We start from the raw sequence: 26,612 nt of genomic DNA on the forward strand, positions 1-26,612 counted from the left end.
TCTTTAAAGTATGAAGAGTTTACCCAGGGCAGCAGAGTATGAGAGGATAAATTAGTGGGATTTTCTTGATAGTTAATTTGGCAATACTTGTCAAATGTATTAAGTATGCATACCTTTGGCCTTACATTTGTGTTCACAGATAAATGTGTGTATAAGGATATTCAGTACTGCATTACTTATAGTAGTGATACTGGGAACAAGTCACTTTCAGTAAAGGAAATGGGAAATAATGATACATCTGTAGTATATTGTTCTGTGTAGCCAGAAGAATGAGGTGGATCTATGTATGTTGACAAAGTGGGATGTTTAACAGATTGTAGAGTGTTATAAGCAGTTTAGTATCACTGGCTTTTAACATATGTAGAATGTGGTAGTTCTTAAATAGTAGTAATGAAGCCTGAGAGGAATTGAAGGGGTAGGAGACTAAGAAAGAGTTTTTGAATTATTAAATTATTTGATTATTTGAATTATTAAGTTATTTGATTAAACATGAACTTCTTTGTAATTTAAAAAAAAAAGGTGTTGCTTGGGAATATTTTGCTTTGAATTTGTGTAGGACTGTGGTTTTTTAACCTTTTCTTCTCTTTCCTAGACACCTCCATGTATTTGTGTTTATGTGTAAAGCCCTTTGCTAGATGCTTAGGGACAACATTGAACAAGAAGAAGCTTCCTGACCTTGTGGAACATATTTATAGCTGGGAGGGGTAAGATGATACATAAGATTTTAAAAATTTTGTTATATAGTGATAAATGAAAAAGAGAAAAACAGAGCAGATGCAGGTGGCCAGGGTGAGCCTTACTATGCTGGTGACATTTGAGTTAAGACCAAAGAGAGTTGGTGAATGAGCCGTATGGCTATCTGAGGAAAGAGCATTCCAGATCAGAAAGCGCTAAGGTGGGAGCCTGCTCATTTGAAAAAACAGCAGAATGGCTGTGTAGGTAGAGTGCACTGAGTGAAAGGATGAGACTAGAGAGGTGACGTGTTCACTGAAACACGGCGCTGAACAGACCTGCCTTCAGTTCAAACATTAAGACTCTTTGCCCCATAGTATTGTCTCAACCTAACCCTTTTGATAAGAATGTAAAATTATGCCTATATTAACGTCATTTGAAATTTCAAAACAATTTATTGCCTTGAGGGCAGAGGCAGTTTTCTAGATTACCTTAAAAAAAAAGTGATAAAATTAGATTGCTTTTTTAAAACCATCTGTCACCATCCTAGAGAGTTTGTTCTGCCCCCATAAATTTCTCATCTTTCCAGTCTAGAAGCAGCCACATAATATTTGACAAAGTAATTATATCCCTAGAATAGATCTAGTGAATTGATGGGAGACAAAGGTATGTGTCAAAGGTTAATTAGAGTAGCTGTCAGAATAAAACTCACTGTGTCTGTTTAGTCTCTGCTCCTACCACACTCAACATTTTTGGCCCCCAAATGTGTTTGTGGTTTCCTCCACAATGACCGGTTCTCCACACCAGCTGGCTTGCGTATAATTCAGTTCAGTTCTGATACTGTTTGCTTGGAGTTGGTGTCAGATCCCCACAAGTTAAGGGATCAGTTTCACACAACTGCCCCCCACCCCCACCCCCAGTTCAGAGTTGCCAGTCCCAGATTATCTCAGCTGTACTTCTGACTAACTGGCTATAAATTATGGTTCTTACTATCCCTCCTTGGGTTAGATGATTTGCTGGAACAGCTCACAGAAGTCAGGGAAACACATTTACCAGTTTATTATATGATTAAGGAAATGATAAAGGATATGGATGAACAGCCAGATGAAGATACACATAGGGCAAGGTTCTGACGGGTTGTGAACACAGGCGGTTCCTTCATCATGGAGGTGGGGTGTACCACCTTCTCGGCACATGGATATATTCACCAACCCAGGAGCTCCCTAAACCTCTCACTTTGGGGATTTTTATGGAGGCTACATCATGTAGGTATGATTGATTAGTAACTCAATTTCTAGCCCCTCTTCCCTTTCCAGAGAAGGAGGAGTGGGGCTGAAAGTATCAAGTTTCTAGTCATAGCTTGGTCTTTGAGGTGAGCCCTCATCCAGGAACCCACCAAGAGTCACCTCATTAGAACATAACATGGTCCTAGCATTTATATTATCACTTCGAAAATTACGAAGGTCTTCGGAGCTCTGACGAGGAATCAGAGAAAAGACCAAAAGTTGTTATTTCTCATTATATCAAGTAGCATATGTTTATTTAAGACAGGGCGGTACTATCTGAAGGCAAAAGGTAGGGCTCTCATGTAAATACCTTAACAGTTTGTACAATACGAGGAAAGGTTTAAGTTTCCTGTTGTGGATAGGTCTGCCTGAGCTAGGTGAAAATGGTTCATTTGGAACTTCACGTTCAAGAACCCTCTTGAGTTGGGTACTTCCTGAAGCATCCACATGGAGTTAAATCTGTGTGCCAGAGAGAAGGCCCACTGGTGAATTCTAGGAGTCTGATTCTTCTTAGCACACACAGAATTGCTTGTTTCTTCCCTGCATTTCTCCCAGGCAGGAACTGAGGCTTCAGATAAGGCTGGTTCAGTCTCGTCCTGCTCAGTGAAGGATGCTTTGAGGAAGGGGATTTCTCAGCACTTGACTCTTTTGTTGTTAAAAGTAAAGATCTCAAGGTTCCTAGATCAAAGTGCAGCTCTTCCTCATTTGTCATCCCAACTTCTTTCCCTCTGCCTCTTTTGCTGTTGCACATTGCCTCTGTGCTGGTATAGTCAGTCCCTAACCCCTCACCCGGAGAAGGCAATGGCACCCCACTCCAGTACTCTTGTCTGGAAAATCCCATGGACGGAGGAGCCTGGAAGGCTGCAGTCCATGGGGTCGCTGAGGGTCTGACTGAGCAACTTCACTTTCACTTTTCACTTTCACGCATTGGAGAAGGAAGTGCCCACCCACTCCAGTGTTCTTGCCTGGAGAATCCCAGGGACGGGGGAGCCTGGTGGGCTGCCGTCTATGGGGTCACACAAAGTCAGACAGGACTGAAGTGACTTAGCAGCAGCAGCAACCCCTCACCACTGTGTAGAGTTGCTGAGAGTGAGGAAGAAGCTAATTACGAGCCAGGCTTGGCTCTTAGACAAACATGAGTTTGATCCTCCTCTGGTCAGAGGCAGGTGATTTAACCTCTTTGAGTCCGTTTCCTTATCTACATCATGGAAATAAAATAAATAAAATAAATAAAATAAAATAAATTATGTTGTAGCTATTTTAAGGATTACAGGAAATGCTATGCCTTAAGTGTACCACTTGGCACATAGTAACCCTTCAATAAATAAATCATAGCTACTGTTGTTTTTTCTTCCCGCTCTCCTCATTAGTTCCATTCCTACCTAGGGCCCTAGTTGCTTTTCAGACATTTGAAAAGTATCCAGACAAATCTTTATAACAAATATTCCTGCTGTGTTGGCAGTTTGCCTTTTTATTTTTGAAGACAGAAAATATTGCAGGTGGAGATCAGATCTCTAGTACCGCTGTGCACATCCTCCTCTCCTAAGGTAAATACTGTTTTAAAGTTTCCAACTTGTTATATTTTCTGTATCCATCTTGAGTTTTGACTTTTAGTTACAAGTATCAGGCAATTAGTTCCCCACCTCCCTCTTCCTAGTTTACTCAGAAGAATTGGCTAAAGGGTAGTAGTTAGCTCAGGAAATTTATAGGAAGGTCAGAGAATGGATTTTGGAGGCTGCACGGCCAGGAAAGGACTCGGGTCACAGTGCTGGCTGGGTTTGCCAAAGACGTGCAGCCACACTCTTGGGCGCAGGTCCTTGTCCTACCACGGTCTCTCGTTGCGATTTATGCCATCCTGTTCCATTTCTGCCACAGACCTCTGCTCTCACCAGAAAATGGAGGTTGTTCCTGCTGCCTCATGTTGCTCCTTTCTGAGTCCAAATGTCATGCCGTGTCTAAATTGGGAAGTCTCGGTCACAGGCCTGCACTCTAGCTGCGGGAGACGTTGAAAGAGTGATTCCAGCTTCTGCCTGGGGGAGGCAGAAGTCAGAATGTGTATTCTGCAGCCAAAAATAGGACTAAAATCAGCTACTCTCTCACTGGCACTTTGTGAGCTGATTGAGATCCTGATCATCACTTGAGACTGGTGGGCCGTTGTTGCTGCCCTTTTCTGGCCCTTCATGTCCAGTCTTTTCTTTTTTAATTTCATTGAAGTATAGTTGATTTATGATGTTAGTTTTTGTTATACAGCAGAGTGACACAGTTACACATACACATATATATATATTTTTCTTTTCTATTATGGTTTATCACCGGACATTGAATATAGTTCCCTTTGCTATCCAGTAGGACCTTGTTTATCCATCCTATATATAATAGTTTGCTGCTGCTGTCACTTCAGTCGTGTCCAACTCTGTGTGACCCCATGGACTGCAGCCTTCCAGGCTCCTGTGTCCATGGGATTCTCCAGGCAAGAGTACTGGAGTGGGGTGCCATTGCCTTCTCCGATATAATAGTTTACATCTTGCTAATTCCAAAGTCCCAATACTTGCCTCTTCCACCCCTCCTCCCCCTTGGCAACCACAAGTCTGTTCTTTATATCTGTGAGTCTGTTTCTGTTTTGCAGATAAGTTCGTGTCATATTTTTAGATTCCGCATAGAAGTGATATATGATATTTGTCTTTCTCTAGCTTACTTCACTTAGTATGGTAATTTCTAGGTCCATCCATGTTGCTGCAGATGGCATTATTTCATTCTTTGTAATGACTGAGTAATACTCGTGTGTGTGTGTGTGTGTTTATATATATATAAATATATATATATATATCGCATCTTTCCATTTATCCGTCAGTGGACATGTTTAGCCTTTTACCCATGTTTAAATCTCTTCCCTCATCATATGTAGATTATTCATTTGTATAATAAGAGTTTGGTAAATGTTTGATACTTGGATAAAGATTTTTACCACTTTCAGAAGAACATTTTTTTGAACAGTGAAGTTCTGCCAAGGATTTGCAGACTAGTTGTTAAAAGGCACAGGTGTATTTGGATCCCAGGTGCAGTGATTTCTCTCTTAGTGGGATCTCTTCTGGCACCACTGAGCACTGTCCTCTCCTGAGTCCCTCCTCAGTGAGACTCAGAGGATGAAATTGAATGTAGGTCACATTTGTTATTCTAAAATTTTTAGTGTGCGTGTGTGTGTTAGTTGTTTAGTTGTATTTGACTCTTTTGCAACCCCATGGACTGTAGCCTGTCAGGCTCCTCTATCTATGGAATTCTCCAGGCAGGAGTACTGAAATGAGTTGCCATTTCCTTCTCCAAAATTTTTAGTAGCCTCTTTTATACAAGAGGGGAATGATCTATATCAACTATATTTCAAGAAAAAATTTTTAAATGGAAAAAGAGGGAAGAATGAGGTGAAATTGACTTTTTAAAATCATGTTTAAAAAACTAAAATCACATTTTATTTAAACTAATATATTATTTCAGCATTACTCAAGTTGTATATTGTTGATGAATTATTTTACCATTTTTTGGCACAAATCTTTGAAATCTTTTTGTGTTTTGCACTTGTAAGCACATTGTAATTTGGACTAACCACATTTTAAGTGATTGCTAAAAATGTGTAACAACTGCAGCTTTAGGGAAATATGAGATAAGAATTGTTGTCTTTTTTTTGGTGGAAATAAGAAAGTAACTTTTAAAATGTTTATTGAGATGGAATTCTGAAATTGACCCAGCACACTCAGCTGGTTTGTTATTATATACAAAAAATACTGGCTGTATACTCAAAGTAGCCAAAAACAGAACAGAACAAAAAATATTAAAAAATGGTGTTAGATAATGAACTGTTTTTAGCGTCAGTGATTGGAAGAAAAGATTCCTAAGCAGGGTGATACATGTGTTACTTCATGGTTTTTCTCATTGCGTTTTAGTTGGAGTACTTAGTCCTTATGTTGTGTTGAGCTCTGTATTACTTAGGTTCTGAATGACACTGAGGAAAAGGAAACAGATTATTCATCTGCCAACAGGCTGAGAACCGAAGCTAGTGAGGTCCAATAAAACTTTTACACTATTGGTTATCAAACTTCAGGGTATATTAGAATCACCTGGAGGGTTTCTTAAAACAGAAATGGCCGTCCTTCTCCCACTTCAAATTCAGCTGGTCCGGGGTCACTGCTGAGAATTTATATCCGCCTGTCCCCCAGTTTTATTGAGATATAGTTGACGTACAGCAATGTATAAGTTTAAGGTGTACAGCTCAATTATTTCATGTACATATATCGTGAAATGGTGACCACAATAAGTTTAGTTAACATCCATCATCTCATATACAGAGTAAGGAAAAAACATTTTTTCCTCACAATACACTGTGGAAAATTCTAAAAGAGATGGGAATACCAGACCACCTGACCTGCATCTTGAGAAACCTATATGCAGGTCAGGAAGCAACAGTTAGAACTGGACATGGAACAGCACACTGGTTCCAAATAGGAAAAGGAGTATGTTAAGGCTGTATATTGTTACCCTGCTTATTTAACTTATATGTGGAGTACATCATGAGAAACACTGGGCTGGAAGAAGCACAAGCTGGAATCAAGATTGCGCTGGAGAAATATCAACCTCAGATATGCAGAAGACACCACCCTTATGGCAGAAAGTGAAGAGGAACTAAAAAGCCTCTTGATGAAAGTGAAAGAGGAGAGTGAAAAAGTTGGCTTAAAGCTCAACATTCAGAAAATGGAGATCATGGCATCCAGTCCCATCACTTCATGGGAAATAGATGGGGAAACAGTAGAAACAGTGTCAGACTTTATTTTTGGGGGCTCCAAAATCACTGCAGATGGTGACTGCAGCCATGAAATTAAAAGACTAAAACTTACTCCTTGGAAGAAAAGTTATGACCAACCTAGATAGTATATTCAAAAGCAGAGACATTACTTTGCCAGCAAAGGTCTGTCAGGTCAAGGCTATGGTTTTTCCAGTGGTCATGTATGGATGTGAAAGTTGGACTGTGAAGAAGGCTGAGTGCCGAAGAATTGATGCTTTTGAACTGTGGTGTTGGAGAAGACTCCTGAGAGTCCCTTGGACTGCAAGGAGATCCAACCAGTCCATTCTGAAGGAGATCAACCCTGGGATTTCTTTGGAAGGAATGATGCTAAAGCTGAAACTCCAGGACATTGGCCACCTTGTGCGAAGAGTTGACTCATTGGAAAAGACTGATACTGGGAGGGATTGGGGGCAGGAGGAGAAGGGGACGACTTAGGATGAGATGGCTGGATGGCATCACTGACTCGATGGACGCGAGTCTGAGTGAACTCCAGGAGTTGGTGATGGACAGGGAGGCCTGGCATGCTGTGATTCATGGGGTCGCAAAGAGTCGGACACGACTGAGCGACTCAACTGAGCTGAACTGAATGAGAACGTAGGATTTACTGTCTTAACTTTCACGTTCACTATCCAGCAGTGTTAACTAGTTACCATGTAGTACATTATATCCCTAGAACAGAACTTCTCTGGTGGTCCAACAGTGAAGACTCTGTACTTCCAACTCAGGGTGCCTGGGTTCCTTCCCTGGTCAGGGAACTAATCCCGCATGCCGCAACTAAGACTTGGTATAGCCAACTAAATAAATAAATCCCTAGTACTTAGTTATCTAGGAAGTGTGTACCTTTTGACCACCTCATCCGATTCCTCTTGTCTTTGCCTCTGCCTCAGTAGCCACAAATCTGATCTGTTTTTCTGAGTTTGGTTGGGGTTTTTTTTTTTTTTTAGGTTTTTAATATATAAATGAGATCATGTGGTATTTGTCTTTTGTCTCTGATTTATTTCACTTAGCACATTCATCCATGTTGTCACAGATGACAGCATTTCCCCCCTTTTTATGGCTGAATAATATTCATTGTATTGGTGGACACTTAAGATCATTTCCATGTCTTGGCCATTGTAAATAATGCTGCTGTGAATTTGGCAATGCAGATAGCTCTCCAGCAGTTTTTTCATTTCCAGAAAATGTGCATTTCTAACAGATTCCAGGTTGGTGCTGATGCTAATCTGAAGACCACATTCAAACATATCTGAAAAACTTAATATGCTCAATCAAAAAAAAAATCTAGGAAAGAAGTCATGAGATGTTGATGTCTGGCAGAAACCAACAAAATTCTATAAAGCAATTATTCCTTCAATTGAAAAATAAATTTTTTAAAAAGTCATGAGAATAAAAGAAACAGAACCAGCTCAGAATTGAAATCTAAATCTTGTCTGTACAGAAGACCTAGTCTGTCAGGTTGAAATAGGAAGTCAGAATGCTCAAGAAGAAAGTAATTAGCATTGTACATACTATGTCATCAAAAGCCCAGATGGATAATAAAGTGTATCTCTTCTGATCAACAGAGGGGAAGAAGAGCAATTGGAAAACTCTGGGAAAGGTGGTGGGGGTTGCTGAATGAGAAGTACAGATTCAGATGTGAAGGGAACCGAAATACAGTGTGATTTATGAGGGGTTGATAAAAGGTAAGAAATAGTGCTTTTTAAAACAATAAAACCAAATTCACCTTCTCCAGAAATGTCTTTCTCCCCCATCAATACATCCCTTTCCTAGTACATGCATATCTTTGGGATGGCCTTTTTTCTTTTTTTGTTTCTTTAGAATCACTTCAAATCTAGGCTTAAGTTTCAAACTGCCTTTTTTTTCTCTTTAAGTTTTTGTTAAGGTTTCAGTCTGTCAGTTTGTTTTCTGAGAGTTTACCTACCTTGAAAATTAAACAGTTAATAAAGACAGTATCAGCTCTGAATGTCTGTCTTAGGTTTTTTTTTTTTTAAAGAGGGATCTTGTCAGAGCTTCTTAGCGTGAAGAAATATTCAAAGTTCAGCTATTCTTTCAGTTTTTATTTCATTTCCTCATAAGTTCAAGTAAAATTTAAGAAACTTTTTTTACTTCATTGACTTTACAGATTTTCACTGTGACTCTGTTCAGTTCAGTTCAGTTGCTCATTTGTGTCCAACTCTTTGCAACCCCATGGACTGCAGCACTCCAGGCTTCCCTGTCCGTCGCCACCTCCCGGAGTTTACTCAAACTCGTGTCCATTGAGTCGGTGATGCCATCCAACCATCTCATCCTCCCACTTTCAATCTTTCCCAGCATCAGGGTCTTTTCAGATGAGTCAGTTCTTTGCATCAGGTGGCCAAAGTATTGGAGTTTCAGCTTTAGCATCGGTCCTTCCAGTGAATATTCAGGGCTGATTTCCTTTAGGATGGACTGGTTGAATCTCCTTGCAGTCCAAGGGACTCTCAGGAGTCTTCTCCAACACCACAGTTCAAAAGCATCCATTCTTTGGCACTCAGCTTTCTTTATAGTTCTACTCTCACATCCATGCATGACCACTGGGAAAACCATGGCCTTGAGTACATAGACCTTTGTTGGCAAAGTAATGTCTCTGCTTTTTAATATGCTGTCTAGGTTGGTTATAACTTTTCTTCCAAGGAGCAAGCGTCTTTTAATTTCATAGCTGCAGTCACCCTCTGCAGTGATTTTGCAGTGACTCTGTAGTAATTACCTAATCAGATAAAAAGTTATATTTTTATATAAATAAAATTATGAAATGTATTACAAGTAATATTTAATTTTTTATTGACATGATTCTTAGTGGGTAAAGGTTGTGAGTGAGTGAGTGAGTGATTGAAGTCACTCAGTCGTGTCCGACTCTTTGCGACCCTGTGGGCTGTGGCCTACCAGGCTTCTCCATCCATGGAATTCTCCAGGCAAGAATACTGGAGTGGGTTACCATTTCCTTCTCCGGGGATCTTCCCGACCCAGGGATCGAACCCGGGTCTCCCGCATTGGAGGCAGACGCTTTAACCTCTGAGCCACCAGGGAATACCCTATACAGTATGTTGACATTGGTAAGGAAATGTCAGAAAGTGCTTTAACTTTTACTCTTTTAATTTTAAATTCTAACTACTTAGGATATAAAGTAGCATCAGATTATTTTTACCCCGTTTGTTCTGATTTGGGTAAATGTCTTCAGTTCCAATTCCTTAGTACTTTGCTAACTTGTTTCTGTTGGAAGATTGAATATTGATAAATGCTTTCTAAGAAAAGTCATTGTAAAGAGATAGAGTAAAATCATTAAGAATATGAACTACAATTCAATGATAATAACCAGATTTTTGAACTTTTGTTTCTAAGCCAGTAATAATATAGTTGAAAAACATACTGTGTATTTAACTCTACAACAGTGATTCTTAAAGAGTAATTCAGGGACTGGTAGTTCGCAGCACTCTGAAATTTTAATCGCTGTTATAGTGTTAAGAGTGATTCCTTAAAGTTAAGACTGTTATTGTTATAAAATGAAGATGTTTATTTGCCTTTTTCTCTCTCATTCTCATGAGTGTACAGTGGGGTTTTGCAGAGGCCATGTGTGACATGTGCACAACAGATTGCAAAAGCAAATACAAAGAGTCTAGCTGTCTTCAATTAAGTCAGCTATTAAAGAGATCTGCAAAGATGTAAAATTTTTTGTAACTCTTACTATAAATTTTTTGTTTTGGCAAATAAAGTTACTCTTCATAAGAATTTATGATTTATGTTGACATTTACATTGGTTTATATGGTAATTTTTAATGAATTAATATTTTTCTAAGTTTCCTAGTTTTAATTTCTAATGTAGTAAATATTGCTATCTATAGAAAAGCTCTTTGGGGTCTTCAGTCATTTTTTAAAAGGGTCCTGAGACCAGAAAGCTTGAAAGCAGCTCTTCTTTAGTAATTGGCTTCATACTTTCCTTTATGTCCTTGGTGTAAAGTACTGATTCTCAAACTTGAGCATGCATCAGATTGCTGATCCCATTCCCTAGAGTTTCTGTTTTAATTGTTTCACCTAAAAGTTTATATTTCTGACTAGTTGCATGGGTGATGATGATGTTGGCCTGGAAACTACATTTTGAGACTCACTGGTGTAAAGAAATACTGCTTATGAGGAAGAAAACCAACTTTTTGAACACCTACTATATGTCAATAAAGGGTGTTTCATGCTCATGACCACTCTGTGAGGAGGTAAGCAGGTAGGCCCTTTTTATTGTTCCTCAGGAAACAGAACCTTCAAGGACTCGTAGCCAGGAAAGTACAGCAGCATTTCAAGTCAGCTCTCAAGGTCTATCCTTTTTATATAGTCTCCTCCTTGCCTATGATTTTTTTTTAATTAGTCATGGCTTTCTTGATGTATAATTCTCATGTCAGTTCACTCATTTCCATGTAAAGTGTACAACTTCATAGTTTTTAGTCTATTCACAGAGTTGTACAACCATTATCACATCAATTTTAGAACATTCCCATCATCCCAGAAAGAAAGCTTGTCGCTTTAGCCATTACTTCATATTTCCCCCAATCCCTATCTCCTGGACAGGCACTAATTACTTTATTTCTGTAGATCTGCCTATTTTGGACATTCATATAAATGGAATTATACAATATGGAGTCTTTTGTGATTAACTTCATCTGGCATGATGTTTTCAGGGTTCATCTGTGTTGTAGCTTTTTATCTGCATTTTTTTTTTTTCTTACTAGACAACATTCTATTGTATGGAAGTACTACATTTTATTTATCCATCATTTGATGGGTATTTGGGTTGTTTCCACTTTTCACTTACTATAAATAATGGGCGGTTATTAACATTTATGTCCAAGTTTTTTGTGATTATAATTTTTATTTCCCTTGAGTATGTACCTAGGAAAGCAACTGCTGGGTCATGCGGTTTGTTTTTCATATCTTTGTCATATGCTATGTTTAACTTTTTTATGATCTGCCAGACTTTTTTTCCAAAGCAGCTATACCAATTTTACATTCCCACCAGCAGTGCGTGAAAATTCCAATTTCTTTTTGTATACGTGCCAACAGTATCTTTTATTCTTTAAAAAAATGTCTTTTTTAAATTTTATTTTTTGACCATGCCACACAGCATGTGGGATCCTAGTTCCTAGACCAGGAATGGAACCCATGCCCGCTTCATTGAAGATCTTGACCACTGAACCGCCAGGGAAACCCCTGTTATCTGTGTATTATAGTTGTCCTAGTGGGTTTAAATGGTATCTCTTTTTGCTCTGCATTTCCCTGATGGTTAATGATGCTGAACAACTTTTCATGTGCTTGCCAGCCATTTTCTTATCTTGGGAGAATTGTCTGTTCAGATCGTTTCCCATTTTCTGTGTATGATGTGAGAAAGAGGTCCAACTACATTGTTTTTATGTGGACAGCCAGTTGTCCCAGCACCATCTTTGGTTATCTTTTGTGATGAATACAATCACTGATCAACCTTCTTATTTTCTACCTTCCTAATTCCTACATGCATTCAGAATAATTTAGATAAATGTCTGATGGAAAAATACTGTTTTAAAATTACATCCTATGTGTAGCATCTTTTCATGCTATTCTGTATGCTGAAGTACAGCAGTAAGACGTGAGCTGCATTATCAGAAATGTGTGGTCTGGGATATAGTCACCTTAGTTAGATTAAATTATCAGGAATCGAGTGGCTTCTCCTGTAAAATAAAGGTATCGTAAATAAGCACTCTAAAGAATCATTCATCTGTGCCTGTCTTTTAGCAGCAAAATTGGAGATGTCTCCTAAAGGGATTTTAAGCATTTTGTCTCGACTGTGATTTCTCTGTGGTGGGAGTAGTTTTGATCCTGAGTTGGGAGTTGAATGCCTGTGGAATGTACTTCTCTTTTTGACCCTTTAGTACAACGTCCCCATACTTTCAATCACCAACCACATGGATAAACTGTTTTTTGAATATACACCTAAGTATATATTTATACGTTGTATTCTTGTACTACTATATGAATATGCAAAAACAAAAATGGTGACTTTTAAAAAGAAGGTAAGAAATGAGCAAAACTTTTGATATTTCTCATGTGATAGTCTTGCGTGCCCTCAGGTGGCTGTGTGTTGCTCTGAACGCAGCATATTCAGAGATGACGGCCTCCTCAGAAGGCTGGGGTGTGGCAGCCCCTCCTCCTCACAGTACGCAGGGCTCCTGCCTGAGATCTCTGCCCTTCAGGACTGGGTTCTCCGTGTTGTCCAGTTCACTCACTGCCGCATCTTGTTGCTGCAGGTACAGGTACAGGTACAGCAGTCTCCGCAGCAGGTCTCGGCTCAGCAGCTCTCCCCGCAACTCACCGTTCACCAGCCTGCTGAGCAGCCTATCCACGTCCAGGTGCAGATCCAAGGCCAAGCAGCACAGCCGGCAGCCCCCTCCATCCAGACCCCATCTCTGCAGAGCCCCAGCCCTTCGCAGCTGCAGGCGGCCCAGATCCAGGTGCAGCACATGCAGGCGGCCCAGCAGATCCAGGCTCCAGAGATCCCGGAGGAGCACATCCCGCACCAGCAGATCCAGGCTCAGCTGGTGGCTGGCCAGTCTCTTGCTGGGGGTCAGCAGATCCAAATCCAGACTGTGGGTGCCCTTTCCCCACCGCCGTCTCAGCAGGGCTCACCTCGGGAAGGGGAGCGGCGGGTTGGCACAGCCAGTGTCCTCCAGCCAGTGAAGAAGCGCAAAGTGGACATGCCCATCACTGTGTCCTACGCCATCTCAGGGCAGCCGGTGGCCACTGTCCTGGCCATTCCGCAGGGCCAGCAGCAGAGTTACGTGTCTTTGAGGCCCGACTTACTGACGGTAGATAGTGCCCACCTGTACAGTGCCACTGGGACCATTACTAGCCCTACAGGAGAAACTTGGACCATACCTGTTTACTCTGCCCAGCCCCGGGGGGACCCTCAGCAGCAGAGCATTACCCACATTGCCATTCCCCAGGAAGCCTACAACGCAGTTCACGTCAGTGGCTCACCCACAGCCCTGGCAGCTGTGAAGCTGGAGGATGACAAGGAGAAGATGGTGGGCACCACGTCTGTAGTGAAAAACTCCCATGAAGAGGTAGTGCAGACCCTTGCAAACTCTCTCTTTCCAGCACAGTTCATGAATGGCAACATCCACATTCCAGTGGCTGTGCAGGCCGTGGCAGGCACATACCAGAATACAGCTCAGACTGTCCATATATGGGACCCCCAGCAGCAGCCACAGCAACAGACCCCCCAGGAACAGACGCCGCCGCCGCCTCAGCAGCAGCAGCAGCAGCAGCAGCTCCAGGTTACTTGTTCAGTAAGTGAGACTTACCTGTAGGGCAGCCTGCCTCCCTGGGGCCCAGTGCCACACCGAACTTGCCTGACAACCTCTGGCACCTCTGGCTTGTTTACTAGAGTGATGTTGGCCTTGCAGTAGTAATACAATATTTGGTATGTTAATTAGGATTGGGGAGAGGGAACGGGGTGAGGCTGTGGAATAGGCAGGCATTCTAGCCTGGTGTCTGGAGGTAAATTAAGTGACCAGAAACTGCTTTGAGGGTAAATGCTTGGAGTGCTTTTTTGTGATCTCTTTTTAGGAAAAGTAAAGTTCTAGGTTGAGACTAATGGGTCATCCCAAGTGTTATTTTTGTCCCAGAAGCTGCTTTCTGCATCGCAAATGAATAGATGTAGTGGAACCTCTGTAGTTGAACACACAGGCTGTAAACTCATTACAGTGGAGAAGCTGTTAAATTGTCCCTTCTTTAGTTGTCATCTACACTGGACACAGTATAGGTGAATTAGGAGATCTAAAAGACTTCCTGGTAGGCCCGTTAAAAGTGATTATCTTTGGGGACTTCCCTGGTAGTCCAGTGCTTCCACTGCAGGTGGCATGGGCTCAATCCCTGAGAACTGAAATCCTCTAGCCTTGTAGTGTGGCCAAAAAAAAGAAAAAAGTGATCATCTTTGGGACTCTTAAATAAGCGACCTTTACAAGTGGGACTTTCCAACGATATTTTTATGTTCCTTAAAAATACTAAGTCATGGTTAATGAGTTTCCTGTCATGGCACCTATGTTGAGCTAAGTTTTTTAACTTTTTCTTTTGAAATGATTTTAGATTTATAGATAAGTTGCTAAAATAGAACTGTCAAAATTTTAAAATTGCTTGGCTCTTTTTGCTAATTGTTAGTCTTCTTGAGGCTGTCACAAATCCACCTTTGAAGATTGTGGCACCCCACTCCAGTACTCTTGCCTGGAAAATCCCATGGACGGAGGAGCCTGGTGGGCTGCAGTCCATGGGATTGCTAAGAGTCAGACACGACTGAGCGACTTCCCTTTCACTTTTCACTTTCATGCATTGGAGAAGGAAATGGCAACCCCCTCCAGTGTTCTTGCCTGGAGCATCCCAGGGACAGGGGAGCCTGGTGGGCTGCTGTCTCTGGGGTCGCACAGAGTCGGACACGACTGAAGTGACTTAGCAGCAGCAGCAGCAGCAGTAAAGTTTCTGGTCCCTTGTCTAGCAGGCATTTAGACTAGATGTAGAGCCTCTGGTCTCATGAGACTGCTGAAGGTAATGTGCCTCAGCATAGGTGCTCTGGGAGTGCATGTGAGGAAGCTGGCACAAACAAAGCACTGTTAGACCAGGGGCCACACTCAGACTCAAGCTGGAAATGATTGGGTAAGCAAAAGCTGACCAAGCGGTTTCATAGAGGCCACAGTGTAGTAATCTTAGGTGACTTTATTAAGGACCTGTTAAAATCCAGCTGTCAGGCCTAGGAGTAGAATAGGACAGAGTCATTGCTTCAGGTGGCTGATAATCTGGTGGAAGTAAGAACGCATGGTTTCTGTTTCTTTATAAACTCTTTATAGAGCAACATAACCAAGTGTGAGTGTATACTACTCACACAAAAGTCAGGCTGGGAATTCAGAAGTCATTCTGGGTTAAAACAGAAGCATCTTTGTGGAAAAACTGGCATTTGATCCCTTGTTTATAGCTTAGATTGACAGAATGGAGCAGCATGAATGCAGAGCTAGGTGTGGGCACAAGGGGTATGCCTAGGTTAACATGAGAGGAGGGAAAACTGTGGGAAAGGAGTTGGTGGAGGGGGCAAAGGGGCTGTCTTCCGAAGTGAAGAGTTGGTATGGTCTGTGGTGGGAAAAATTTCCAGAATCCTGCCTGAGTGATGGTACTCAGAAGAATCAGATAGTGGTGTGTGGAACAGATGCGCGTGTAGGAGAGACCACCCAGAGACTTGTCGTGGTGCACTGTGCTGAGCTTCAGCCTCTCCTCCGCTCTCCTGGGCCTGATGATCCAGTTTGCAGTTCAGGGCCCTTTTGTTGCTCAACGGGCTCTGCTAGTAATTTGCACATCTGGGCCCTTCAACTGGGAAATCTTTTTCTAGAGTCCATTTTAGTAAGCCTGCTCTCTTCATATTCTTCAGAGGCTGTATCTCCTTTAGCAAAGGAGACACACATGTCCCTTTATAGGGACATATGTCAAGGATTATTGCCAGAAAAAGAAATACTGGGAAGAACACCCATCATGCAGGAAAGATTAGCTTGCCCATTTACACCACAGATATCCCTCTGCTTCCCTTACTGGGCTCTGCTTTAGGTTTTGGGGAACAGACGAATAAGACAGTCTCTGCCTTTGGAGCCCTCATAGCACGTGTAAAGATAATTGTGCTGTGATGTGAGTTGAACCCTAGGGAGAGCTGATGTGTTCCTTCACCTGGCATACCCTTTTTGAAAGTTTTTTTTATAACTTGTCTTTAAAACCAAATTTGTGGCAAAACCTCCCTCCCTTGACCTCACACCCACCTCCATCTGTTCCCCCGTTTCTCCACTTTGTTTGATTCCCGGTTTTCACAAGTATTATCTGTACAGGCTGTCTCTACTCACTGAGCAGTTTTCTCTTCCAGCTCATGACCAGGTCTGCTCTTGTCAAGGTCATTGTTCACCTACCTCCCCATGGCCAGATCCAGCAGGCATGTCTGTTTTTATCTCACTCACAGCAACACACAGCAGAGCAAACCAAGCCTGCCTTCTTGAAACTCTCCTCTGGACTTCTCCGTTATTTCCTCCTACCCTACTGGTTATTTGTCCTTCTCAGGAGACTTTGCTGAAGCCTCCATCTCTGTCTGAACCATACATGTTGGTGTTACTCAGAGCTCAATACTGATGCTCTTTTCTCCCCTAGGGGATTTCTGTCCATTGCCATGATTTTCAGAATCCTCTAGATGACTGCTGCAGAAGGTGATAATCACTGACACCTTCTGCCAGGCACTGTCCATAGTGTTACATGTAATAACTCTTTTCATTCTCACACCAACTTTAAGAGGTATGTACTACTATCTCCATTTTACAAATGAAGAAACTGAGGTACAGAGATTAAAGTCACCTTTTAGCAAGTGACAGAGCTGACATTTAGCCTTGGATAGGTGGGCTCCTAAGCCCATGTGTTAACCTGTGTGCAGTCCATGTACTGCAGTGACGCACAGCTCTTTATTGCTAGACTGTACCTTTTCTCTTCAGACCCTTACTATACGTTCAGCAGCCCACTTATTATTTACTTGCATTTGTTAAAGATATCTCAGCTCTTCATCAGCATCTCCTCTACCACTATGAAAAACGATTCATCTCAGGAAATGATACCGTCATCTACCTAGTTATGTAAGCCAGAGACCCAGAGTCCTTGAGTCTGCGTTCCCTTCCTCCTCACAATGAGTTCATCAACAAGCCATGTTGGTTCTGCCACCAAACTCAGAATCTCTTAAATCGTTTCACTGCCACCATCCTGGTGTTGGCCACCAGCACCTACTTCCACTATTCCATTTTCTATAGATCAAGAATAATATTCTTAAAATGTAGGATTATGTCACTTCCCAGCTCTTTAAGGGCTCCATTGTAAATAGGAAAAACTCTACACCATGGGTGCGCTTGCATCAGTAGTTTTTAACCTGGACGAAACTTCTATTTCCCTTACCCACTGATAGACATTTGAATGTGTGTGGAAGAATTTTGGTTGTCAAGGTGGTTGGGAGTGTTACATTTAGTGAGTGGGGGCACACTGAAGAGAATCTGGCCGCTAAGACAGAGAAGCACTGCTCTCGTCTGCTAATCCTGTCGACTCCTAGCTTTCCTGCTTGGGTAGATAGTTGTTGCCATTGAACAACAGGGAGGAAAGTGAGCAGAACACTTCTGGGTGGGCAAAGTGATGAATTCTCTCCCTAGATAGTAGTTTGAGGTGGTTTTGAGATGTTCAGTCGGAGATACACAGTACCCATTGAGTGTATTAAGGCGTGATCTAGCTTAGAGGCACGTAGTTAGCAACCATTTCCACAAACATGGAGATCCTAATGGCAGGTGTTGGAGACTCACCAAGAAGAATGGTGGTTGAACTGAGAAGTGTGTCTGGAGGGGAGCTCCAGGGTTGACAGACGTTTAAGAGTCTGGCACTGGTATTTGGTTGTCTGCCTGTTTAATAGTGTATCTTGTATCAAAGCTAGTTGGATAGTTTTTATTTTTATTGATTGACAAGCAAATCTATGTGTCATGCATTCATTGTTTAGCCTTCAAGTTGAATGATTTGGCATTTTTCAGCCCTTTAGGTAGGCCCTGGAATAGAAAACTGTTCAAGGGAATTTGTTTTACAATTTAGACAGGTTTGTGAGACCCAAGAACCTGTGCTTTGTATCTGTGTTGGTGTCTGTCCTGCCTGATGGGGACTGTGATTGAGGGTCATGGACATTCTCTGTCCTTTTGTCTACACAGTTCGGCTCTCAGACCGTGGAGAATGGGCCTGCTCTTTGGAGGTGGGAAGCTCAGACATTGCTTCCTGTCTTCAGAAAATGTCCTTATGAGCCAAAGCAGTATTATTAAGAAGAAACATGATGATTCTCAGCCATGACTGGACATTAGAATAACCGAGAGAGCTTTTAAAAGTACCGACGGCAGGCCACCAGCTTAGACCAAGTAAATCAGGAGCGCTAGGGACAAGGCCCAGACATGGATATTTTTTAAAAGCAGCCCAGATGATTTTAAGGTGCATGCAACTAAGTTTAACAGTCTGGACACTTGGTACAGAAAGTGTAGTCTGAAGACCAGCTCCCTTCCTTGGGGGTTTCTTAGAAATGCAGAATCTCAGGTCCCACCTGAGATCTTTCTAATCAGAATCCACGTTTTAATAAAATTTATTTGCACATTGTAGTTGATGAGCAGTGCTTTGTGCCAGTAGCTCTGGGCAGTGACTAAACATTAGAATTGCCTTTTTACATGGGAAGATTTTAAAAAGACTGATACCTCTTTAAAAAGAGATTCTGGGGTGGAGCTCAGGTATTGGTGTTTTAAAATAAGAGATTCAACAGTACAGTTAAGATTAAGAAGCTTTGCACTAGCGTTTGCTGTCTCTGAAGTAAAGAACAGGACTCCAAAGTTTAGGAGAGCAAGCAGAAGAGCAGCTTTTTAGTTAAAAGAGTTATAGCATTTTTCTGGCAGTTTTGTCAAATGACCTATTGACACGTTTTGATGATTTCTCTCTCATAGGCTCAAACTGTCCAGGTTGCTGAAGTTGAACCCCAGTCACAGCCACAGCCTTCACCAGAACTTCTGCTTCCAAATTCTCTGAAGCCAGAAGAAGGGCTTGAAGTGTGGAAAAACTGGGCACAGACCAAGAATGCTGAGCTTGAGAAGGATGCTCAGAACAGACTGGCACCCATTGGGAGTAAGTGTTCGGGAGGGCAGGGGGGTTGGACCGTGTGTGAAATGCAGTGGCACTGAAGCAGCAGGAGCGCGGATGGCAGGAAAGTGTATCTCTTGGCTCTGGGCACGTGGGCGCTCCATCTGAAATAGTGCGCTGGATCCAAGACAAGAGGCAGGCTGGACCTGCTATAAACGAGCAGGATTTGTGGGGTGTGCCCAAGATCAGAGACTTCTGGGAGGAGATAGGAACTAGAGAGTGTTCTTAGGGCCCCTCTTACTTAGCATTATCCTCATATACTTCCTTGTATTACAGAGGGTGGGTTTTGTGTTTTTGCTTTCATTTCTTGGCCCTAATAATTGGGGGATATGTGAGATGGGACGGGAGCCCTTTTAGTAATAGGGCAAACAGGATTACTTCTTTGTAGGCTAGTTTTGATCACAGATTCAAGTGATTGTTTTCACCCCAGCGCCTTGATGGGTGGTGTCTGCTCTGTAACCTCCTTCCAGGGATATGAGAAACCAGTAAGGAAATGACTGTTGCCAGGACCCTCACTGACCTTTGGGACTTACGTTGTAGGGCGTCAGTTGCTACGATTCCAGGAAGATCTCATCTCCTCTGCTGTGGCTGAGTTGAATTATGGGCTCTGTCTGATGACACGGGAAGCTCGAAATGGAGAAGGTGACCCCTATGACCCAGATGTGCTGTACTACATTTTCCTGTGTATTCAAAAGGTAGGGAACCAAGCTGCGTAGGAACCTGTTTGCCTTGTGTTCCCATTGGGTATTTGCTGCGTAGTCAAATTAGTAATATGTCAAAAGTGGTAACAGTAAAGATACTCTCTTCCAACTATATAATGAGGTTTTAAATGTACATTTTTTAAAAGTTGGAAATGTTTTTAAATGTACATTTTATTTTTAAATTGGAAAAGATCTACATGTTCACTTTAGAAAATCAGATAATAAAATAATCCCTCAATCTAGAGAAATGTTTGTTAAAATATATGATATATTACATTAGAGACTTTTTAAAAAAATTATGAAACATTTATGTAACACTTTTTGTTAAAGTAAACATCTAGTTTTCAGAAAAGCAATTTTTCCAGAACAGTCTGGTGCTGACATATAGTTCATTTTCTCATTGTTTCCTGCATTAATGCAAAATAATTGTTTGAGAGTCTAGCTAAAATATACAACTGTAGTTAGGTTTTCAGGATATCTAAGATGAAGATGAACAGGGAGATTCATTTTAGGACCAGCAGTTTCAGAGACCAGATGGGGATTTCCTGGTGTTTGAATGCTATTGTAGAGAAGCCCGTAGTGTGATGGAAGAACACTTGCTAAGTGGGACTCACCCTGTTGCTTAGGCCCGAGAAAAACCCATCTCCCATTTTGTTAGTCTGTCTTAGCAGTCACTGGGAGCACTGGGTGAATTAGTGTATGTGCTTTGTCTCATTCCATGCTCTCTCACTCATGCAAGGCAGGCATAGTCATCTCCATTTGCAGACAAGGACACTGAGCCCCCAAAGTTAAAAGACTCAAATGAGTTACATAACTTACACCGTAGCTGGTAAGAAACTGGCCCTGGAGCCTGCATCATGCTTTTCTGCTACCATAAGACAGTGCCTTGCTTGGGTGAAGTAGCATTCACGAAATCTGCTCCATTGGCCAACTCTCAAGAGTGTTGTGAGAGTTAGTTCCCATCCTCAAGTATGCTGTGGAAGTGCCACTCACTGGGCGGTTTTGACTCAGTGTGCTGGTTGGTTAATGGGGGACGAATGGGTAGGGAGATGTGAGGGTACTGCTCGAAAATTGTTTGCTTCCCTCAACATCTTGTCAAGAGTCTACCAACAGCTTTTATTGATTATTTTCCTTTTAGTATCTTTTTGAGAACGGACGGGTTGATGACATTTTCTCCGATCTTTATTATGTTCGATTCACGGAGTGGCTGCATGAAGTTCTGAAGGACGTTCAGCCCCGAGTCACTCCACTTGGTAAGAATCTTCCTAGTCCTTGGATGTCTTTTGAACCTGGGTTTAAAAAAGATGAGCTGCTTGTGTGGCTTGCTGTGATAATAGCATGTGGGTGAGGAGGCTGTAAATCACAGGCCCCAGCGTCGGTCTCTGTGCTGCTTGGCTCAGTGTGGAGGGGCATGGCTCACCAGGGCTGTTTATTATAATTTTTTAAAATAATATATTCTTTAAGAGCAGTTTTCGGTTTACAGGAAAACTGAGTGGAATATACAAGGAATCCCATGTATTCCATCACACCGTGTCTCCCCTGTTATTAGTATCTTGTATTAGTGTAGTGTACTTGTTAACATCGAGGAGCCAACATTTGATACCTTGTTGTTAACTTAAGTCTGTAGTTTACATTAGAGTTCACACCCTTCTGTTGTATATTTTGTGGCTTTTGACAGTGTATAATGATATGTACTTACAATTCAGTATCACATACAAGTTTTGCTGCCCTCAAATCCCCAGGGTTCCACTTAATTCGTCCCTCCCTTTATCCCCCTGAATCTCTGGCAACCTCTGATCTGTTTTACTGTCTCCATAGTTTTGCCTTGTTCAGAATGTCATATAGTTAGAATACTTTAGTATTAATTTATTTCACTTAGCAATATACGTTTAATGTTCCTGCATGTCTTTTCATGGCTTGATAGCTCATTTCTTTTTATTGCTGAGTAGTATTCCATTTTATGAATGTGCCACAGTTTGTTTATCTGTTCACCAATTAAAGGACATTTTGGTTGCTTCCATGTTTTGGCAGTTTATAAATAAAGCAGCTGTAAACATTGTGTGCAGGTCTTTGGTGAAAGAATAGACAGATCCATGGGACAGAATATAGAGTCCAGAAATAAAGCCACATGAGTATAATGAATTTATCTTTGACTAAGGGGCAAAGGCAGTTAAATGGAGAAAGGATAGTCCTTTTTTCTTTTTCTCTGTTTTTTGGCTTTACTCTGCAGCTCATGGGATCTTAGTTCCCTGACCAGGGATTCAACCCGGGCCATGTAGTGAAAGTGTCGAGTCCTAACCAGTGAACCTCCAGGAAATTCCCAGGATGGTCTTTTCAAGTAACACTGGAACAGCTGGACAACCACATTGAAAAAAAAAAAAGAATCATAGACCCAAATGTAAAACTATAAAACTCCTAGAAGGTAAAATAGAAACTCTAGGTGACGTTAGGTCTGGTGGTAATTTTCTAGGTACAACATAAAAAGAATAATGTATGAAAGGGAAAAAATTGGTAAGTTGGACTTTATTAAAAATTAAAAAGCAAAAACTTATGCTCTCTGAAAGGCATTATTAAGAGAATGAAAGACAAGCCACAAACTGGGAGGAAATCTTGACAAAACACATACCAGATAAAGGGCTGATATCCAAAATTTATAAAGAACTTTTAACAGTCAACAATAACAAAGAAAGAACCTTTACCTGTTTTTTAATCTGAACACATGATTCACCAAAGAAGGTGGCAGATAAGTATATGAAAAGATACGTATCATCAGTCAGTTGTAAATTAAAACAACAGTGATGGGAGTTCCCTGGTGGCTGATGGTTAGGTTTCGATGCTTTCACTGCTGTGGCCTGGGTTCAGTCTCTGGTCGGAGAACTGAGATTCAGCAAGTGGCTTGCATAAATATTGATACATATGTGCATGCATACATGGATACAGTGATATATCATTATATGCCTGTTAGAACGGCTGAATTCCCAAACATGTTACCTTAGGATGCACCAGTCATGCTTCTTCTTCTTTACCCAGATGACATAAAAACTTATGTCCACACAAATATCTGAGTTTTAATCCTGGCTCTGCCATTTAATGAAATGGATACTGACTGAGATAAAATTGACATAGCAGTTTCAGGTGTATAACAGTGACTTGATACAGTTGGTGTATACTGTGAAACGATTTAGTCTAGTTATCATCTGTCATCATAATTACTGCTTAAGTGTTAAAAAAAAGTATCATTTAAACAAATGCCTTTTGAGTGCCTACTATGTGCCAGGCAGTTCCAGGTGTAGATTATACAATTCAGTAGTGAAAAAATGAAGTTTACAGTCTAATATGGGGAGACTGTATAAATAATCAAGTTAATTTATGATAATTAAGTACTTCGAAGGACAAAGCACAGAGAATGGAAAGTGTTAAGGGCATTAGGAAGGAAGCCTCTCTAAGGAGATATCATTAGAACAGACACCTGAGTAAGTGAATTTCTGTACATGATCTGCGGATTTTCAGACCAAGTGTGGCTGTATAAAATTGGCTTTTTTTTAAGTTTTGTTAAGGAAATTTCAAGCACATATAAAAATAAGCAGAACAGAATAATGGCATTCCCACACAGCCATGGCAAATCTCATTCCATTTATACGTTATCTGTTTCTCCCTCCCGTATCATTTTGAGGTAAGTCCCAGACACTGTATCCATAAATATTTTAGCATAAAATTGATGTACCACAATGCCATTATTTTACTTTTTTAGAAAAAGAACAGTCACAATGTCATCAAAATCTGCCCTTTTTCACATTTCCAGTTGTCCCATAAATGTCACTTTTTTTTGTTTGAGTCAAGGTGCACGTAAGGTCCACACATTGAAATTGCATAGATACCTTTTAATGTTTAGTTTTAATCTTAATTTAACTAACTTTTAATTAAATTCAAAAATAAACTTATTTTTCTTGCAGTTTATTTATGGAAGAAATGAGGCTTTTAAATTATTACAGTCTATAATTTTTGCTATTGATATCTCCATGCTGTAATTGAACATATTCTTCTGTCCCCTGTATTTACAGTTTATTGGTAGTTGCATATAAAGACTTGCTAAATCAGGTTTTGGTTTTTCTGTGTGTTTTCTTCTTGGCAGGGTTACATCATAGGTGGGTGCCCATGATGTCTGGATCCGTTAGTTCATTAGGAGTTGCAAGCGTTGGTATTCTGATGTTATTACTTCTTATTAGCTGAAATACAAAGAGAAAATTTCCCTCATCAGCTCTTTGATTTCCTAGCAGTAGAGATTATATAGAAGAAGCAGGATGAGGGCTTATTTCTTCTCCTTCGATTAGCAGCTTTGACAGTAATGAGTTGGTTTACCAGCTTCAGCTGGGATTTCTTTTGTTTGTTTTTTTAAAGAATCATTGTGAGTAAGTTAATTGAAACATATTTAATGATTCAATTCATTGTACTTAGTATCTTTAATGGTGTACAAATTGTTCTGTCTGGCCATATGGAGCCTGTTTAAATTGGCTCTTAAGTCTGTTTGGCATGACCCTACTTCCTTGATTTCTGGTTCACCAAAAATGTTCCAGGCTTATCCTGGCCATTTTCTGTCTCCCATTGTGGACTCAATCAGCTCTCCATGGAGGCTGGTTCCTTTCAGTGTTAAATGGTATTTCATTACCACCATCTGGGTGGTAGGGATGCTCATTGCTTCTTGGGTTGGTCATAGTTTCTAGGCAGAACTACAAAAATAAATATAAAATAGAACATTTTGATACTTTACAGTTCAGATTCAGAACTATGAGGCTTTTATATGTTGTTTCTATGTGTAACTCCTGTTGCCCACCCTAGGAGTTCTGATTTTCAGATACTGCAGTTCACTTTAAGTTGCGCTGTTAAGAAGTGATTAAAGGTAGGGAAGTGACAAGGTGGCAGAGAGAACCCAGAGAAAATAGAGCAGTACTAAATGTATGCCTGGACCATTCCTAGGGCTAGGCTTCCCCAAGGAGAGCATCTTCTGTCACTCATCCTGCTTAAGATTTGTCTGAGACTAAGGAAGATCCCCTGGAGAAGGAAATGGCAGTCCTCTCCAGTATTCTTGCCTGGGAGATCCCATGCACAGAGGAGCCTGGTGGGCTACAGTCCTTGGGGTCACAGAGTCGGACACGACTTCATGACTGAACAGCAGCAGCGAGGAAGTTTATCTTATTGCCATTGGGCCACAGAATAAAAGAGCAGAGGCAGACAAGCCCTAAAGAGGTGGAAGAGTACTAATGAAATCAGAGGGCCAGCTTTGTCAAGACCAGAGAAAAGGAATGTATTGGGCAGACCATGTTTTCCCCTGCTTCTAGAAAGTGCCACCCTTGCTTCCTGCCTGGAGAATCCTGAAACTCCTGTAGGACAATGCTGGTGTTTGCTGCTATTGCACCATGTCCTCAGTGCCTGGTACATACACACTTGGGCATTGACTGTTTTATGAATACATGATGGGGGCTTGGTGATCAACCTGTGTCATCTTTGGTATAGACCTGTGTGTCCAGAACTCTTGATGAAACCACTGCGTTTGTCCCTGTCCAGCTTTCAGTTAGCTCATGAAAGTAAAACCTACCCTGTGGGGGAAAGCTATCAGGGATCTGAATATCATTCTCCTCTATTTCCAGAGGGGGATGAGAATGGATGACATAGAGGTTTAACAAAGACGAACAGGGGCATGTATACCAGTTCTTTGGGCCCTGGTCTGGACACCTTGGAAGCTATGATGAAAGCTCTGTATGCTCTTTTCAGAGAAGTTTGCATATGTGCAGAGGTTGATTGATACTTTGGGGTGTTGCAAGCTCTCTGAGGGATGTCCTTTTACCTGATATTAACCTGGGATTAGAGGAAGAATTAACATCCAGTGAGAGCGATAATGGAGGGCCGGGGTTCTCAAAGTGTAGTGTTAGGAACTTGTTGAAAACACACATTTTCGGGTCCTCCCCCAGAACCTTGGGTTGGGACTCAGCTGTTTGTGTTTTAACAAGCTTTCCAGATGATTCTGCTATATCCCAGGAAGCCTTCTCCAGTGAAACTTGTACTCCCGTGTAGTGCTCGCTGTGCCTCATGCCTCCCATCCTGCCATCCTCTTGTTGTAGCAGTACTCTATTCCTCCTAGGCTATGTCCTGCCCAGCCACGTGACTGAGGAGATGCTGTGGGAGTGCAAGCAGCTCGGGGCTCACTCCCCTTCCACCCTGCTGACCACCCTCATGTTCTTTAACACCAAGTAAGTGTTCCAGAGGCTCCATGCTTAGCCACTGCTGGCATCCGCCCAGTGAAGAGGGTAGAAACTATCCAGATGGACTTCTGAGATCCTTTGACATGCTTGAGAGCCTTTGGGCTAGCGAAGCCCTCCACCCCAC

The 26,612-nt window shown here is 41.5% G+C and overlaps 1 protein-coding gene across 2 annotated transcripts in view; it reads left to right on the top strand.

Annotated features, from left to right (window-relative positions):
• QRICH1 (glutamine rich 1) overlaps positions 1 to 26,612 on the top strand; it is a 42,250-nt gene that overhangs the window by 12,548 nt on the left and 3,090 nt on the right. For both annotated transcript variants that reach the window (XM_068981942.1, XM_068981941.1), the window contains 5 exons: positions 13,071 to 14,111; positions 19,338 to 19,515; positions 20,071 to 20,225; positions 21,370 to 21,484; positions 26,368 to 26,476. In XM_068981942.1, coding sequence (XP_068838043.1) covers positions 13,071 to 14,111; positions 19,338 to 19,515; positions 20,071 to 20,225; positions 21,370 to 21,484; positions 26,368 to 26,476 — 1,598 coding nt within the window. The remainder of the gene's footprint in view (positions 1 to 13,070; positions 14,112 to 19,337; positions 19,516 to 20,070; positions 20,226 to 21,369; positions 21,485 to 26,367; positions 26,477 to 26,612) is intronic.

Source organism: Capricornis sumatraensis, chromosome 10 (genome assembly GCF_032405125.1).
Source record: "Capricornis sumatraensis isolate serow.1 chromosome 10, serow.2, whole genome shotgun sequence".
NCBI lineage: Eukaryota > Metazoa > Chordata > Mammalia > Artiodactyla > Bovidae > Capricornis > Capricornis sumatraensis.